The 18,210-nt window shown below is 49.2% G+C and overlaps 4 protein-coding genes across 5 annotated transcripts in view; 3 read left to right on the top strand and 1 right to left on the bottom strand.

Annotated features, from left to right (window-relative positions):
- Positions 1 to 26: 26 nt before the first annotated feature.
- Positions 27 to 18,210, bottom strand: part of LOC106742264 (pseudouridine-metabolizing bifunctional protein C1861.05) — a 34,310-nt gene continuing 16,126 nt past the window's right edge. Inside the window, exons 6-10 of one of the 2 annotated variants that reach the window (XM_014615034.1) lie at positions 16,801 to 16,917; positions 11,593 to 11,798; positions 11,307 to 11,506; positions 490 to 734; positions 27 to 404 (exon numbers count right to left, since the gene is read on the bottom strand). In XM_014615034.1, the coding sequence (XP_014470520.1) occupies positions 96 to 404; positions 490 to 734; positions 11,307 to 11,506; positions 11,593 to 11,798; positions 16,801 to 16,917 (1,077 nt within the window). In that variant the 3' untranslated portion in view covers positions 27 to 95. The remainder of the gene's footprint in view (positions 405 to 489; positions 735 to 11,306; positions 11,507 to 11,592; positions 11,799 to 16,800; positions 16,918 to 18,210) is intronic. The other variant, XM_014615035.1, reaches the window with a different exon arrangement.
- Positions 642 to 5,388, top strand: LOC106742269. The gene is made up of 2 exons (XM_014615039.1): positions 642 to 1,404; positions 1,669 to 5,388. Exons 1-2 carry the CDS (start codon positions 1,269 to 1,271, stop codon positions 2,169 to 2,171), a joined length of 639 nt encoding a protein of 212 aa, XP_014470525.1. The 5' UTR covers positions 642 to 1,268; the 3' UTR covers positions 2,172 to 5,388.
- LOC106742267 lies at positions 5,696 to 8,943 on the top strand. The gene is made up of 2 exons (XM_014615037.1): positions 5,696 to 6,422; positions 7,559 to 8,943. Exons 1-2 carry the CDS (start codon positions 6,107 to 6,109, stop codon positions 7,951 to 7,953), a joined length of 711 nt encoding a protein of 236 aa, XP_014470523.1. The 5' UTR covers positions 5,696 to 6,106; the 3' UTR covers positions 7,954 to 8,943.
- LOC106742268 lies at positions 9,127 to 11,198 on the top strand. Its single transcript, XM_014615038.1, has 5 exons — positions 9,127 to 9,186; positions 9,273 to 9,317; positions 9,650 to 9,716; positions 10,058 to 10,395; positions 10,474 to 11,198. The coding sequence occupies exons 2-5, from the start codon at positions 9,281 to 9,283 to the stop codon at positions 10,725 to 10,727; spliced, it is 696 nt and encodes a 231-aa protein (XP_014470524.1). The 5' UTR covers positions 9,127 to 9,186; positions 9,273 to 9,280; the 3' UTR covers positions 10,728 to 11,198.

Raw genomic sequence — 18,210 nt, 5'->3', positions numbered from 1 at the left:
TCAATGACTCCGCAAGAAGCAGCATCTACAATCAGCATTTTAAATGCGCTTTTATTTCAACCGCCTGCTTAGCACTGCCGCTCGCAGATCCTGTTCTAGCGGCCGAGCCGGTGCTCGGAGAGCACCTCGAGCGTCGGCGGCACCGTGTCGAGAGACTTCAGGGAGAGCGCGGCGGCTCTCAGACCCAGGGAGATACAGTCGCTCTCGACGAGGTTTCGATGAACCCCGTAGATGACTCCGGCGGTGAGACAGTCCCCGCAGCCGCTCACGCTGAGCACTTCCTCGCCGGGCCTCGCCGCGTTCCTCTCGACCGGATACAGCCGAGACACGGCCGTCGAAGAGTCGACGATCAGCTCGCCGTCCTCGCTGTAGAAGGGCTCGTTCTCCGATGCTCGGCGCGTCACCTGCAAAATAAGTAGCTCCGTGAACACAGCCGGATATCACTTGTCGTCATCATGGAAGCTAAAACGAAGCTCGGAAAACGCGTACCAACGCTCCCCGCTCTCCCAGAGTGGTAATGATCACTGGAATGTGTTTGCTCAGTTCACCGGCCACGCGTCTCGCCTCAGCTTCCCAGCTTTCCGCGTCGGTTCCGGTGACGGAGATGCCGAAGAATCTGCCGATGACCCTCAGCTCGTGCAGGTTCGGCGAGATGAAATGCAGCACGTCTTGCCAGTGCCGGCAAACTTCAAATATCTTCGCTGCTTTCTGGATATCCGTGGGCTCGTACCAAACTGAAAAAAAAAAAACGGGAGAAAATGATTTTATATATGTATCCTCCTAAGAGATTTACACATCTCTCTGCGTCTTATCTGTACGAGTTATTGGAGGAATCTCTCGTGTCTTCCTCTCTTCTTTATTTTCCTATTCGTCAAATTCCTTCCTCCCGGGTCTCGATCGACGATTGTAAGAGGATAAAGAGGGGAGGCTTGAGGAAGACATTTTCTCGAAAGACGTAGAAGTTAGTGACCATGATGAGACCTCCGCTCTTTTTCTCATTTCCTTTTTTTTTTCTCCGAACATGTATCCTTTTCTGTGACTCTTCAGGGGTCATCGGAGCCGATGAGGGACACGCAACGCGCTCTGACGTCGGCACAGCGAACTTCTTTCGAGGAGTGTCGCTCGTTGACGCATCCACCCAGCGCGAGCGTACAATAAATACACAGCGTCGGTGAAGCGTGAGCGCGAGAAGTGGCATTCTCCTTGTTTTTCCCACCACGTGCGATCGTGTTTACACTTCTGTCTGTCGGGCGACGTGCGAAAACGCAATGGGGAAGACGATAACGGGCAAGGCCGCCGCCGTGTGCGCGGCGGTGGCGTTCGTTCTAGTGGTGATCGCGTTCACCACACCCAACTGGCTGGAAACCGACGGCAAGCTCGAGCAGCCGCAGTTCGTCAAGATCGGTGAGACCATAAATCCTCTGCAAATTCTGTATCAATGTATCAACAATGTGTCCATAGACCGACATAATCGCCTCGGTACATGAAGTTTTATCATCCTGGAACCCCGAGGTTTCCATCCTATGCTCTGGAATGCCGTGACCTTCATGTGTCGAAGTGATGAGACCATCAATTGCCCACCCGATGTGTACTTGTGTCTTCAAGTTGGGAGAAAGAGGTGTCAGAGTCGTGGTAGCCGATTTAGTCACTCCAGTCTGATCTTTGCAGGTCTCTGGCAAGTGTGTTTCCAAGGCTTCCAGGACCCGCATCATCTCTACGACACCAGGTTCTACGGTTGCTGGTGGGTGTTCGAGGAGGAGTACTACATCATACATGACATACTTCTGCCCGACTTCTTCGTCGCCACGCAGTTTTTCTTCACGTTATGCCTGACCCTGCTGCTGATCGGAAGCTTTCTCACCATCTTGTACACCTGCTGCTCCCGCCATCACGAGAAGTATCAGCTGCTGCTGTGGGTGAACGGCGGCATTCTATCTTTGGGGGGTCTCTGCGGTCTCATAGCGGTCATCATATTCGGCGCCAGGGGCGACGGTCGCGATTGGATGCCCAATTGGGAGCACAACGACGTCAGCTGGTCCTTCGCCTTGGCCGTCGTCGGCAGCTTCGTCCTGATTGCCGCCGGTATCCTGTTCTTGATCGAAGGACGCAGGTACAGGAAGAAGCAGGAGCAGATATTGAACGACGGCCAGAAAACGCATACTACCATATAGCATATTTTTTAACGAATCTAAAGATGCAGGCCTGTGTGAGTAGTCGATACTTCCCTCGGGTGAAATACTCGAACATGGATTTACAGTCGGGCGTGAATTTGTCAGCAGATCACACGATTGCGAGTGTTACGTATGTCGTGTATAGTTCAATTAAAAAAATTCGACTCTAAATTCAGATCCGAGGATCTCACGTGGGACAAGTTTCAAGTAACGACTATTGATACGGGTCTTGTTGAGAAAAAGTATACACATAAATACTTGAATCTTCTCATATGAAAAATATTCTATATGGAACTCTCGTTTTAACGTAAGGTTAATCTTGTGATTAGATAGTGTGATTAGATATTAAGTCTATTCTCTGTGTGTGTATAAATCATTATTTCTCTCCCTCTCTCTATCTCTCTTTACATATATATATATATCGTAATATCTACAAATGTGTGTGTGTGTATCATGCGATATATCTATAGATATCTCACATAATCACAGCAAGTGTAAATGTAACAATTATAAGTCTTCACAGAGATTCGTCTGCGATTTGCATTCGATGAGCAGGATTGCTCGTTCTCACAGCAGTTTTAGTATATTCGTGTCTCACATTGTCTACATTGAGATTCATTAAAGTAGTTGGTTTATGACAACAATGTTTAATTAAAAAGGTAACAGCTAATATAACACGAAGCTCGAAAAGTTTGTGCTTAATGCTTATGAATATGATTTATGATATCTAGCTTTGACACTATAGCAAGAGAATATCAATCAATCAAATCTTATAGTATTTAAAAACTCATAAAGAAATAGTCGTTTTCCGCTTTTTCGCGTATAATATTTCTGGCTAGGACTGTCCGTACTGGTCATATGTTGTGAATATATCAAATGTATTGATAGACGCACACGAATGCACGCTACTAGAGAAGTGATTGTGACGTCGGATTTTTTTCGTATTTGATTTGTATTTTTAGCATCTTTACCTACTGATAATAGATCTTTCAGATTATTTTACCTAACAGAATAGATCTTTCAGATTTATTCTGTCTTTAAAAGATGCTTTATCAAGAGAGGCACAAAGCTGTTGTATACTTCAATCGTTATCAGAAATTGTGTACCTCACATACCAATTTCTAGAAAACCAGGTGATCAGTGATCTTGTAATTTTTTTTTCATAATATTTCTACAGGTTTCTTTTTTCGTCTCTTCTAATTTTTTATCAAAATTGTGTGAGTAGTTTGGTCGTTAAAATTAAAAACATATCATCAGAAGTAGTTTCTGTACCTGGGATTACAATGTAAGTAGTGCTAACTTTGATCTCGATTATCTCAACTTCGGTGTGGTCGATCTTTCTTTACTTCTGCATGCACGTAGATCGTGTCTCGATTATTGGTATGCTGTTAAAATTGGAAGAAATTTCGATAAAAAAATTAATTTACAAACATCTTAAATTATTTTAAAAGATGCGCTAGTAGTGTATGTTTTTTTCTGCCCATAGTCAGCTGATCCTTCGCAGACATCAAAAGCGTCCCGACAAACGTTGGTACTCTTTAGCTAATCCAGGGATACAGGTAGAAAAGCAGGAAAAAGCAGAAGCCAGTACTGCATAATAGTGCAGAATCACAATATATGAGACACGTATATATCGCGAAAACGCGAGCAATCTCTCAAATCACGGACGACTTTCTGTGAAGACTGATAATTTTATATTCCTTATATTTACACTCGGATAGATGATTATGCGAGATATCTACATATATATTGCATGACACATCCTACAGATATTATAAGAGATATTTAGAGAGATAACGATTTATATATACGAACAGAGAAAATAGACTGATATCTGATGACTGATAGAACTTAATGAACAGATATTTTACTATGTAAGATTCAAGTATATACATATAATCTTACACATTTTCTATGTAAGATTCGAGTATATACATATATATATTTTTTAAACAATATCAAGACCCGTATCAATAGTTATCACTTCTTACGTGAGACTCACTCGGGTCAAAATTTCCAGTTCAATCCGAGTTTTTCAATCGAATCATACGGCATACGTGACAACATTGTGTACTCGTAATCATGTGATTCAGTTGAGAGATCTATCATCTAGCTAATCATCAGCTAATAATCACATGCGGAGTATTCACTCGAGACGAGAGTTTTAAGTAACGATTACGATTCATACTGGCCCAAGTGTTTCGACACAATGTCGCGTATCTAGAAATAATCCGTCCATCACGCATAGTTTTAAGAGTGTGCTCATAGAGACTATATATATATATATATATATATACACACATACATATATAAATTCATATATATATACAATATATATAATTTTTGTACGTGTATATAAGAGTTTGTACACAGAGAGCGATCGATCAACACATGAATCTCATATTATTCGCATAATCTTTCTGTACGTAACGGAATCAATAAAGCGATTTTTGCTGAGCGTCGACGCGTCACTATCGTTACATGCAGATCCTCGGATCCAGCCAATTAGGCGCTCGCCTGTATACACGGTGACCCACTTTGTGTCCTCGCAAAAAGAGTAGCCGAGAATAAATTACAAGGGTTCCTCGCGTGCATGCGATGATATCAGAACAGCAAAATTGCGATAGAGGAGGAGGAGAAAAGCTCATGTGTCGTTGACCCAATTTAGAATCTATTTTGGTCGCCGCCGCCGCCGCCACGCGATCGACCGCGTTGAAATTTCCGCGGCTGTGCCAGTCGCGCGAATGCGTCACCGTAATGCTCATCGAGATCTTGTAATAACGTTTAACGAATCTTTCATGGAATCTCATTCAGTGATTCGAACGATTCTTCGCGTACGCGATGTCTCCTTGCCTGCATTCGTTCTCGCCGAGTCTCGATTGCGTCTTCTTTTTCCTTCTCTCTTTGCGTGTTGCGTATGAATAGGTATATTCAGTATGTCGCCGCTCGAGACAATACACAGTCCCCCCTCCCCTCCGACTGTATATATGCATACCTATCTCACACTCTTGGCGAAGGAAGGATCATGAGAGAGAGAAAGCGCGTCGCTGAAAGCAGTCGGTCAGATCGCGCTGGCTCTCCGAGAGAAACGCGAGCGGCGAGTATCCTCGTTTAGTATACAGCGCGATTTGCGTTTAGAAACGCGCTCTTGTTCTTCGCGGTCCGCTTGCGTCCTACAGGACCAAGGCTGGAATGCGATCATGAGCGCAGAAAAATAAGAAGTGACACACGGCACCTTGACGGATGATCACGTATGCACATACGTACATACGCGCAGCAGGGCCGGCCGAGAAGCCGATTCCCCTGCGGCAAGGGGCCCGCCATTCTCGGAGACATCTTCGCTTCTTAACAGCCAAGATCAAGTCGCTTCACGGTCTCCCTCAAGATCTCACGTAGGTTCCCACGTCCACCCATCCGCCGTAGAGTCGTTACGCGGAGACCTCGGAGAAATCCTTTACACGGTGTGTGTATGTGTGTGTGTGCCTCGCGACAGAAGAATGAAGAGCTTTCTTTTCTCACCCTGGCGTTTCAATAATGACGCAACGCTTTCTCACAAGACGCCCGTGCGCGGCTCGCTCGCGCCGGCCCGCGGGACCCGCGCCGTGTCGACGCACCTGGCGCGGCGCGCGACTCATTGCTCCTCCACTCGTGGGACTCGTTGCGCGTGCCACGCGGGGTTAGGTTGGATTATTCGGTCGGCGCGCACTCCGCCAATAACACAAGACGCTTGGGTGTGGTATCTGTGCCGTGGGAGCGTCAGGTGGGACTGTGTTGCTGCTGCTTCGTGAAAGACCTGTGGTTTTCTCGTTGCGCGTCCAAACGGGCCTGAGTGGACGGATCGACCGACGGACGGACGGACGATAAGCGAACGGACAGACGGGGCTGAGAGAGTGTGCGGTTTTTCTCGATTTTGTCTCCCTCTCGGCGTCTCTCGCATGAAGAACGACGACGGCCTCACGCTGGCGAGTGAAAACATGAAGAAGAGGAGCCTGTCCGGCAACGTCGGCGTCGGCCTCTTCCTGGTGGCGTTCCTCTGCGTATGCGTCGCCTTCGGCACGCCCGCGTGGCTGGTGAGCGACCCCCGGATCACCGGCGCGCAGTTGGACCGCCTCGGCCTATGGAGGCACTGTTTCAGGTCGTTGCCGAACCCCGCCGAGTCCGACGCGCCCCGTCGCTTCTTCGTCGGCTGCAGATGGATCTACGACCCCTTCACCGCGGGCTACTCCGAGATCCGCGGATTCCTGCTGCCCGGTGAGTCACGAGCGACGCCCGAACGCGCAAAGAGCTCCGTGTCATCCTTCTTAATGGCGAGTCTCACGTCTTCGGTATCTCCGTGAACTTCCTGCGGACTGTCAACAAGTGGTTATCGCCTTGCACTTGCTCGGACGTCTGTGAAAAATCATGTCGTCCCGAGAGGGCGACGCTGAACCACCTGCTGCTCGTCATCCTCGAGGGAGTTCCTGCCGGAGACGAGAGAGAGAGAGAGAGAGAGAGATCTCTTACGCCCGTTTCCAACGTCGTGGTTTAAATGTAATCGACTCAATGGAAACTGACCTATCACACCGGTCGGCCCAGCTAATCGGCCAATGCAATTGGTCAATCCCGTGGAGTTGATTCGTTGAATGCATTCAAACCGTGATGGTTTGATGGTTTAGAAACGGGGATTAGGCATCAAAATCCAATTGGGCTGAGCGACGATCAAGTTACAGAGTGACCAGCTGCAATTTCCGTCGCGGGAGAAATCGAGAAAGAGAAGAGAAAGAAGAGAAGTGGAAATTTCATTCGCAATCCTGATAATTAATTGTCACTCAGCTTAATCGAAGTTTGCTACAACCGAGCCTTATGCCCGCTTTTACCATCAATTTAAGTCGAATCGATGACTAAGGCCTGGTTGCTGATTAAACTCCAATTAAGCTGAGTGAGAATGAATTCACAAGGTTGAAAGTGAAACTACCAATTTCTTCTCTTTCTCGATTTCCTCCGCAACGAAAATTCCAGTTAACGATCCTGCAGAGAGTCAATCGTCGCTAGCTTAATTAGAGCTTGATGCGATGCAAACATATATAACGCATGCTTGTCTCTACTCATCGTGAGAGAATCCAATCGACGATTAACCAGTCCCAGCCAATTGGCCAAATGCGATCGGTCAATTCCGTTGAGTCAATTGTCGATTAAATTCAAACCATGATAGTAGAAAGACAGACCATCAACTGAATCGACTCAATCGTCGATCGGTTCAGCTGATCGACCGGTGCGATCGGTCAACTTCGCTGAGTTAATCGTCGATTAGATTCAAGTCACCGGTTAAGCAGGCATCGGCGAAGAAAGATGACGTAGTGCGTCTCCTACCGAAGCCGACACCGATAACGCGAGATTTCTCATTGCAGCGTTCATGGTGGCCACCCAAGTGTTCTTCACGCTGTGCTTTCTCCTGGGTCTGATAACGTTCTGCCTGATACTGCTGTTCACTCTGTGCTGCGACCCCGAGCGTAAGAGATACATCGAGCTGATCGCCATCATCGGTTGCCTGACGCTGGTGGGCGGCCTCAGCGGCGGCATCGCCGTCATCGTGTTCGCCAGCCTCGGCAACGGGGACGACTGGATGCCCGGACACGCCAACAATTATCTAGGCTGGTCGTTCGCCCTGGGCGTAATCGGCACCGTGCTGATGCTGATCGCGGGCGGCCTCTTCTTGGTGGAGGCGAACATACAACGAAAGAAGCGGGACTATCTGAAGGAGTCGCAGACACGGTTTCAGCTCGAGTCTCGCACCGCGTCGTGAGCGAGCGTGTGTTCATTGACAGTCCAGTAGTACCATATTCCGTCCACGAGGTGCGAGAGCTCTCTCGCCGAGATACTTTACATAGAATGTACAAAACCGGATCTGCATTAATTTAAGGTCTAGTGTTAAAGCCGCGTGAGTTTCATATTTTTATATATTTTATATATATATATAGGTATATATATATATATATATATATATGTATGTGTGTATATCTCTCCTTCCTCCGAGGAGAGAAGACACCTTCTCAGATCTATATCGCGTAAGACGATTTTATTGTACGATAGTATTGTCACTAACAGTATACATACATTGTGCCTATATGTATGTGTGTATGCACAGGATGCGCCGTCGTTACCAAACGATCTTTCGGATCCTTCGTCGTTTCCTTTCAGCCAGCCTTTCTCGAATCTCCACTCATGGACGGTTTCATGCAGTCTGCATCTGCTCCAATGTCTCGGCATCTAATCGACGCGTCTCGCGACCAGGCAGAAAATGTTTATACATAACCATTCTTTTTCGGGGGGAAGTGACGTACATTTCTGATAATATATTTACACAAATAGCGTAATTGATGCTGCCAAAAACGGTTTGCGAAGCTGGCTGAAACGAAACACGACGTCGAATCATCATACCTGAGACTCTCTTATCATTCGAAGAATATCATACGTTCTCGACATTTTCGTGTTGAGTCGCTCGTCCTCGATTTGCCCGAGCGATCTGGTCTTCCGACTTTAAATCTCATCCCGCGAATCACCATCGTCACGGATCGATCACGGAGCGTTCTGTGTTTACATACGTTAGTGTTAAATTTTACGCACCAAGAGAGACCAACGATTATCGCGCAACGTAGCCATATACAATGTAACAAAAGTTATACATAATCCCGAGGAAAGAGCTTGGCTTTGTCTACGATGAAACCATTTTAGAGATTAAAGTGAACTTTATATTCCGTCCTCTCCTTGTCACTAAATAAAACATGCAACTCCAGACGTTTCGTGCCTTCTTACATCTCGCCTGTTTCAATCTCTCGACGGAGAGAATTTTTTTCTAATCTACTCCGACGGTTGACCACGGAATTTCGCAGCATCCTCCAGTTCGCGTTTGAATGCACCGGACAGTCGGTAAGTACGAGAACTCAGTTACTGGTAACGTGAGCGCCAACGCCCGCCATCTGGCGGCACGCCCGGCAGTGACGGCGCAATACAAGGTGTGGCGAGGGTCTCAGTAGAGGTGCGTGGTGACTAACGAAAACACAACAATTGTCAACGAACGAGTTATTCGGGGCAGCCGGTTTCACGCGAGTTTTTTTTCCCCAGAGCTTACCATGTCGGTGGAGAAGCTGGAGTATCACAGGGCGTCCAGTGAGTAATCGATCGAACTTCGATCGCGTCCACCTTGTAACCTGCGATTGTGAATTGATTACACGCAGTATGCGAGACCACTCCTTCGTTCTTCGCAGCGTCTTTTCCTTTTTCTTCGTTCTTTCTCGATATTTGTGTTGATCAATAAGGCGACGGAGGGATTTGAGCTTTTAATTGTTTCTAGATGACTCGATTATCAACATACTTCGTTCACCTGCGATAACCATGTCATTCTCAATTGTCACCTTTTTTGTTACATTCTATTCCCTTCTTATGCACTACTTCTTGTTATCTTAATTATTCATCCGAATTATTTCTGATCTCATTGACAGATGCCGTTGTTTTTGGCGGGGTACTCACGTACGTGGCTGGAGTATTCCTAGTGATGGCATTCACAAGGTAAGGATACTCATTCTCTAGAATTAAATAATAATGTCGATGCTATATTTTCTGTTCAGCATTTCTGCTCTGTGTGTACATCTGAAGGCTGCTTTCACCAACCTCCAGTTGTAATGTAATCAGTGAAAAAATTGTCAGTTTAATGATTAACCATTAATAGAAAAATACAATTTTTGCATTATCATCAGTTTAAACCAGAAATTAACCAGAAAATAAAAAGGCTCAGGCCTGAGCAATGGATTATCAATCTCTCTCTCTCTCTCTCTCTCTCTCTCTCTCTCTCTCTCTCTCTCTCTTTTCCTTTCTTCTCCATCCCTCCCTCATACTCTGCTCATTTTCAGTCCATATTGGATCGAGTCATATCAGGAGACCTTCAGCAACTTCAAGCACATGGGCCTCTGGGAGTATTGCTTCGAGCAATTCCGTTACCCGTCTTATCAGTTCGACAAGCAGTTCGACGGTTGTCACCACATCTTCTCGCAGGAGTACTACGTCATACGGGAGTGGCTGTTACCAGGATGGCTCATGGTCGTGCAAGCATTCACCACACTGGCCTTGTTGCTGTCATTCTTCGCGCAAATCACGATTGTCATGGTCCTCATTCGCTGGCCGTTGACGCTCGTTCTGCGTTACGAGTGGATCTTCTCGTCCATCGCCTTCATGTGCGACGCTCTTGCTGGTAAGCGAGCTCGAGCTCGAGAGAGACAGAAAAAGAATTATATATGGAAAATCAGATCTTAATCATCGTGCGTTTCAGGCGCCCTGCTCTTCCTGGCGGTGTCGATATTTGGCGGACAGTGCTGGCGTCGCGACTGGCTGATGTATCCGAACTTCAACCACCTGTCGTGGTCGTACGGTCTCGCGGTAATATCCTTCATGTTCCACACTTTCGGCGCGTTCTTCGTCTATCTGGACGCGCGGACGGGCTACCGGCTGCGCAAAGAATCGCGCAACCTCGTCATGCAGATGCAACCGCAGTCTCACCAGATACCTCGAAGCGGATACGTCTAAATCGCGTGTCCCCGCGGAGACGAGGCGACCTCGCCGATTCCGATCTTTCAGCTCCGTCGAGCGAGCGAAAGATAGACAGAGAGCCTTCTCTCTCTTTCTCGGAAGAGAGACACAAGCACGAGTTTGATCCGTCCAATTTGATCTTGCTAATTTTTCTACAAAGAACCTCACGAGGAAGACGAAGACGCGACGAGGAATCTCGTCGCGATTTCAACGTGCGTTACTGAGATTATCGTTCTTTTTTTATTCGGGTACGTTTTCTCTCTCTCTTTTTTTTACGCTGATTTATTTACACCAAACTCACTCGTCGATCCGTCCACATTTGTTACGTCCGGCTATTTAGACGATGCGTAATTTATAATATATATTCTATGAAGAATTTATACATCACACGCGTCGATATACGTGTATACTAATAGAAGTATTGTAAAGGAAACTGTAAAATAGAGTTAATGTCGTATCATCTGTGAACTCACGTGAACGACGAAAATACAGGCGATATTAACGAGCGAATAAATATCCCTCCTTTTCACAAGAAGAGAAATGGCGAATTGTCGCGAGGGAATATTCTTTACTCACCCGGCACGTGGGCGCGAGACGCGACGTCCAGCACGTAGCGCATGGTGTCCGGCGGAAGGTTGGCGTCCAGCACCAGGAGACTGGCTTCTTCGAGGTGCGAGCGGCGCTCTCGTATCAGCTCCGGAACGATCGCAGCGAGAGACTCCATCTCGCAGACGCAGAAGCAGCACTCTCCCTTGCTGTTCAACACCACCGTGGACCTAGGTGACGGGAACAGCGAGTGTTCAGGATTGTCGGCGAAATTGAGGTTCCCCAGGTTCAACAAATCCGTGATCAGAATCCGTACCTCGCAGTGATCTCGTCCGGCAGCCGCTGCACAGTCTCTGCCGCGGCCCCGAGGCTGTCGAGTATGGCTTTCCCATGTTCGTCGTCACCAACGACGGATATTAGTCGCGTATTCTTCAAGCCGAGCTTCACCAGCCCGTCGGCGACGTTCCGGCCGACCCCGCCGCAGCTGCGTCTGCTATGCCCGTCGTGCGTTCTGCCGTCATTCTGCAACAAGCGATTGCCAGGTCGATTCGAAAGTCTTTTCCCATAAATACTGAGCAAGTCGGTACGAACGGAAGAAGTTTTCACGCAGAGATATGTCGGCAAATGAGATGATTGTTTTCAAACAGGAGAACTCGACGAGTGAGATGTTTTCAAATAGAAATATGTCGACAAAGTGAAGTGAAACTTTTCCCAATAGAAAACACCGGCGGATGAAGTGTCTTCAAATAGAAATATGACGATGAAATGAAATGTTTCCAAATAAGAAAAGCCGACAAATAAAATGCAACGTTTTCAAATAGAAAAAAGAAAAACCGACAAGTGAAATGTTTTCAGATAGAAATATGCCGACAAAATGAAATGAAACGTTTACAAATGGAAAGAAAAAATCGAACGAATGAAAGATGTTCGAATGAAAATATTCCGACAAATGAAATGAAAGATTTTCAAACGGAAATACGCCGATGAACAAGATGTTTCCAAATAAAAATACGCCGCCAAATAGAAATATGCTGAAACAAATGAAATGTTTTCAATAAGAAAAAAAGCCAACAAATGAAATATTCTTTTCAAATGGAAACCTGCTGGGACAAATAAAACGGAACGTTAACAAATGGAAAGAAGCCGGCAAATGTAACGTATATTCTACGGAAAGAGGCTTTGGAATCCGACATCTTTCTCGGGGGTGCGCTTGGATTTACGACGTCGTCGGTGACTCAGATCTGCTTGAATTTACGCGGAACTGCGCGCCACTCTCGGGGATAAGGTACGGAAAGGTCGGCGGAATCTCAGACGGGAGCCCGCGGGGAGGAGCGAGTGCGCCCCCGAGAAAACGTCTGTCTCTCGTCGCGAGAGAGGTTCTTGTCGCGGCGTGACACCGTTTTTGCCCCGTCTCGTTGGAACGATTCAATTATACCTCGGGCATTCGCTCCCGGGCTCACGTGGCTGAGGGTGCTTAAGTCGAGCCGACGAGGAGGATCCGTCTGCTCGTGATAGCTAAGCCCGGACAGAGCTTATCCCTTCGGCCCATTCTTATCTACTCCTACCTATCTATTAGTATATAACCAATTCGTATTATCTCCGACGACATTAAACTCGGCATTACATAGTTCTCTCTCTCTCTCTCTCTCTCTCTCCACCGTATTCGCCGGTAACATACGGCCGGACGCTCTTATCTCTCACCGGTTTCTTCTACCCCGGCTCTCTACTTTTATACGTTCAGCGCTGTGGCAGGACCTCCGGGCACCCCGACACACCGCCCGTTGATTGAACTCGTTACTACCAGATAACGCGGCCAGATGCCCGGCTATCAGTCGGCGATCTCGAGCCGTAAAACACGGTTCGTTTGACGCGCGAGGAATTATTGTTCCTGCGCGAGGGTGCGCGTAATGACCGCGTTTCAAACGTCATGGGAACGTGGGCGGCCAACTTTCCCCTCGGACCACTTTCACGTCCCAATTCTGATCTTTCAAGAGATAAAATAATCACGAGAGGCCTCTCCGGAGAGACCTATGAGAGGATTAATAAAAGAAGCCAGTGGGAGGAGAAAGTATCGCGGACTGTTAGGGGCAACTTCGCCACCCCGCCACGCTCCGCCCTTGCGCTCTTCCCTCCTCGTCTCTCGCGATGCCTCCCCGATCGTCGCGCTGCTGTCAGTCCGGTTGCCTACCTCGGGCGCTATTCACGGCCACCCTCCGGCCTGCGGTCATCCCTTCGGTATCCTTCGTCGTCTACGGGGCAGATAAAGAGAACAGATATTAAGAGAGCGAGGGAGGGAAGGAGGCAAGAAGCGAAGGGAGAGCAATCAAGAGAGAGAAAGAGAGAGAAACGAGCGTATTCCGACTCACAACATCGTATCGCCTCTCATGCGCCGGGAGTTCGGGGCGAAGAGGAGCGTCGGGCAGCGGCAGCGTGGCCGCGGCGGCGTCGTCGCGACGCTCACGAGCGCGCACGAGCTCTCGACTCTGCGTGATCCGTGGCAGTGAGGAGCGCGTTGCGTCGCGTCGCGCCGCTCCGCGAAGCGAGGCGAGCGAACAGCGTCGTCGTGCAGATAGAGCGAGAGAGCGCGAAAAAGAGTGAGATATATATATATATATACATATATATATATAGAGAGAGAGAGAGAAAGAGAGTCAGAGAGAGAGAACGACATGCGCCACGGCCGCTGGCGGCAGCCTTGCGAGGTGTCGACTGAGAGCGGAAGGACCAGCACGAGGACCAAGACGAGGAGAACGACAATTACGACGACGAGAAGGAGAACGGAGACGAGGTTGAAGAAACTGACACCGTGAGCGCCGGCGGTGAGGGGGCGGAGGCCGGGAGGCGCGCTCTCCGACGTGGTGAAGCGTTGCCGAGGACTGTGGTGCAGGGCGAGGGGACGCATGACGACGGGAGCGCGTCGGTCGGTGGCATGAGCGACGCGGACGACGGCGCCGAAGAATACTCTCGCGGCGATGCCCATAGCGGAAGCGGCACCGCTGTTGCGACGACGACGACGACGACGACTGTGTTCCTCGTGCACGCCTCGTGCAGCAGCGCCGCACGGTCGGCCCGATTGACGACGCCCGGCACAGAGAAGTCCAAGTACCCGGTGCACGATCGCGCCCCCGCTGCGTGCTGCACGTAGGTCGGTCGGCGATATGTGATTGCGCGTCGTAGAAGGCGCCCGAGGTCAGTAGCAACGAGACGCCGCGCGGTCTACCGAGCGTTGTCTACCCTCGCGTGCGCGTTCCCTTCGTTCCAGTGCGACCAGGACGAAAATTAGACATCCCTGTCGGCCCCTCTGAGGGAAGAAGCGTCCTTCCCGGGGAAGGAAGCAGAGGAACTCTCTCCGAAGACGAGAATTCCCTCTTTGATCCTCCACCTCCTCCTCCGAGGGAGAGAGAGAGAGAGAGAGAGAGAGAGAGAGAGAGAGAGAGAGGATTTCCCGGAAAGACGGGAACTCGCTTCCGCAAGGACTCGAGACTGAGAGAGAAAGATATAGAGTGAGGATCTCTCTTCGGAGATAACGCGCGTCCTTTCTGTTCCTGACGGTGATCGAATCAAGTCGGATATCAGTGCGTGTCTCGTCCTCCCGACGAAGCGCGTCCTCATCGCGGAGCAGATCTTCCGATCCCGGCCGCTGCTGTGTCATGAACCACCGCCTCATGGTCGCCTCGCCTCGCCTAAGGATGTGTCGTGCGGGGGTGACGGAGCGCGCTCCTCGGGGCCGCGTCCTCGAGGACGCGCGCCGCGACGGCCGAGCGTGAGGTCGGCCGTCGATCTCGCGCGCTGTAGTGTGTATTACACGGCGCGCCGAAGGACGAGTGGTGTCGCGCGTTCATCCCGGTACATGGCGGCATATTCCCCGTCGACGTTAGCACGCGCCGGCGAGAAATAGGACGAAGAGAGGAGACGAGCGACGGATAAATTCCTTCGGGAAGGTCGGGAGAAAGAGATTGCATAACGCCGAGCTCCCTCTCCCTACATCCGTCGCCACCTTCCAACCCTCCGCCGCTTCCTCCTCGTCTTCTCCTCCGCTCGCCCCTCCTCCCGCGTCAGCACGCGCGCGCCCTCCTCGCGCCTCCTCCTCGTCCTTTTTCTCTCCCTCTATCTTTTCGCGCCTCGATCGACATGTCACTCGATATCTAATTAAAGGCTGCTCAATAATCTTTTTTTATCGCGCCCGTCGTCCGCCCGTCGTCCTCGCAGAAGGCGCGGCGGTAGTTCGACTCCCCGAGAGAGAGAGCCCACGGCAGAGTGCGAGTCCGGCGAGGTCCGCGAGAGATCGCACACACGCGGCAGGCATCATCGCCGCCTTCGGCATCGATCCGCTTCTCTCTTTCTCTCTCTCTCTCTCTCTCTCTCTCTATCTCTATCTCTATCTCTCGGTCCCTTTTTCTTCCGTCACGGAATTATGTAAAGCAGGCTGTGAGTACTGGACGCCGGCCAGGACGTTGACAGCTCTCGTCCGCCGACCGAAATCGCTTCTACGTAGGAGAACGAAAGGAGGTAACAACCAAGCGTTGTGTCCGCCCGCCTTTCCTTCTCTCACCCCTCGCTTTCCCCTCTTCCCTACCCTCTCTCTCTTATGCTTCTCTTCGCCACCCTCTCTCTCCCTCTCTTTCTCTCTCTTTTTCTTTCTCTCTCCGTCTGTCTCATTCCCCGTGCCTCTCGGCTCGCTTGTTCGCCGCGTGTGTGTCGTTCTAGGAAGAGGGAAAGAGAGGGAGAGAGAGAACGTTCTAGCGCGCAGGGTTTAAACACGATCGATGGGCCCTTACCGCTCTCGTCGCTCTTCCGTGTTTTCGTTACAATGCGCCACTCGTATATACTCGCGCGCTCGCATGCAACGCGCTGTGTGCCGATGCATGGAAACGGGAGCGCGTTTTGGTGCATCGCAAAAGAGAGAGAGAGAGAGAGAGAGAGTGTGTATGGGTCGAGTCCTCGACGACGGGACGCGCCGTTCTCGGCCTCGGGGAACACGTCCCGAGGATCCCGCCGCCACGAGAGCTCTTCCTCTCCTCTCGCCGTCGAGTGCCATCCTCTCCGTTCTCTCTCGCCTGAAACAATAACTCTGCGTTTATTCTCCGCTTCTTCTTGCCTCTTTTTCCCGCGTGGAGTGTCGTAGACCACACTTCTCTCTTTTTCTCTCTTTCTTTATTCTTTTTCTCGTTCTTCTTGTTTTTCCTTGCGCTGGAACACGTCGGCTGTATTTTCTCGCGTCCACGTCGCACGCACCCTCCGATTTTCCTCCCCCCTCGTCCTCCCTCCCTCTCGCCCCGCGAGCCGGCGACTCTTCCGTGGCGATATATAACCCAGCAGGCGCATATCCTCTCTCTATCTGGCGCGATTTATCTCCGTCCCTCCTCAAAGGAGCTACATAGAGCTAGGCTTGAGCGGAGGATCGATAGATAGAATCGCCTATCACACGCTACAACTGTCAGAAAGAAATACAATTCGCCGAGGCGCGCACGCTAGCTTAGCCGCTCCCCCGCCGTTGCCCCCCTCCGGCTCGAAATGCACGCACGTTGTGAGGAACGGCTGCTCCGCGCCGAGTGTCCCCGTTAAAGCGAGGTTCGTGAGAAAGGAGAATCCGAAAATCCACAATCAAAGTCCGAAGGAGTGGGAGAGAAGTCTTCTCTTCCTGCATAGAAAAAAAATTAGCATCAATTCAACGCGGGAAAAGATGTTCGGTTGGATTTACCGAACGGTGGTCAAACGCGTTTTGATTGGAGGAAACCGAATTTCTGGATACACGGAAACAAATTAGTCTCAAATCAAGAATAAATATTCTCATATATAAGCAAGGATATTATAATCTTCTTAGAAGATTTTTAGTCTTGAATTGAGTTCAAGTAATATTTGATCAATTAATATAAATTTAATCAGTCTCCTAAGAAGATTATGATATTCTTTTATATATTTTATTCTTGATTTAAGACTCTTTTTTTCGTAAGGACTAAATTTTTGCCATGAGAACCGGAAATTCAGTTTTCTTCAACCGAAACGCATCTGATTCGCTCATTATCTACTAAAATCAACCAAACTTTTTTCCGTGAAGACCCATTTTTTCTCATGTATAAGCGAGAATATATAATATATGAAAATAAAATTTGTTTATAGAAGAAATTGAGTTCTGAAAGTATTATATTCAAGTTGTTATTCAAGAATAATTTTCCTTGAGGGGAAAAAAAATACTGGAGAGAATATCTTCAAACATTTCTTCATACAAGCAAGTTTTATTTTCATATAAATTACATATTCTCGCTTATATATTAGAATATGAGTCTTGAATTGATACACGAGGAAAAAGGATCGCTTGAATCAACTTGACAATGAACGGACCAAACGCGAACTCGATCAAAGGAAATCAGACTTTCTGATCCTTGAGCAAGCCGTATTCGGTTATCAGAACCAGATATTCCGTTCCCCCCAACCGCATGACGTTTGCTTCGTTCACCGTCACGTTAATTTAACCGATCTGTTTTTCCACGCAGAAATCCAAGAAAAGAAACCATAAACCGACTGTACATTTCGGAAAGAGGGAGGGGGCGCAAGGTGGCAAGGAGGGAAGCGCATGTACAGCGGTAGCGCAGTAGATCCGACGGGGCGGCGGGGGCGAGAGGGGGTGGAATGCCCACGAGGAAAATCACAGTTTCTCTTTCGTGTTTCCCCGCAGGAGGACCCACGGTGCGTTTGTCCGCGTGGAGGCCGCCGCAGAGACGCGCGGACAGAGATCGCGCGGCCACGCACGGTGTCCAGCAGCACCACAGAGGCGGGCGCGACACACGTGAAAAAGAGAAAGGAAGAAAGGGGGAGGTGGAGGAGTACCATGAACGATCTTCCGGTGCGGCGGTGCACGTCGTGCATCGCGTGACTCGCCGCCGGTAGGCTCGATAGGCGCACACAACACAAGTAGGACCGTCACCACCCTCCC

This window comes from Dinoponera quadriceps, unplaced genomic scaffold, assembly GCF_001313825.1.
Source record: "Dinoponera quadriceps isolate SergipeBrazil2010 unplaced genomic scaffold, ASM131382v1 scaffold628, whole genome shotgun sequence".
Classification (NCBI taxonomy): domain Eukaryota; kingdom Metazoa; phylum Arthropoda; class Insecta; order Hymenoptera; family Formicidae; genus Dinoponera; species Dinoponera quadriceps.
This window is presented reverse-complemented; position numbering and strand designations above follow the sequence as displayed.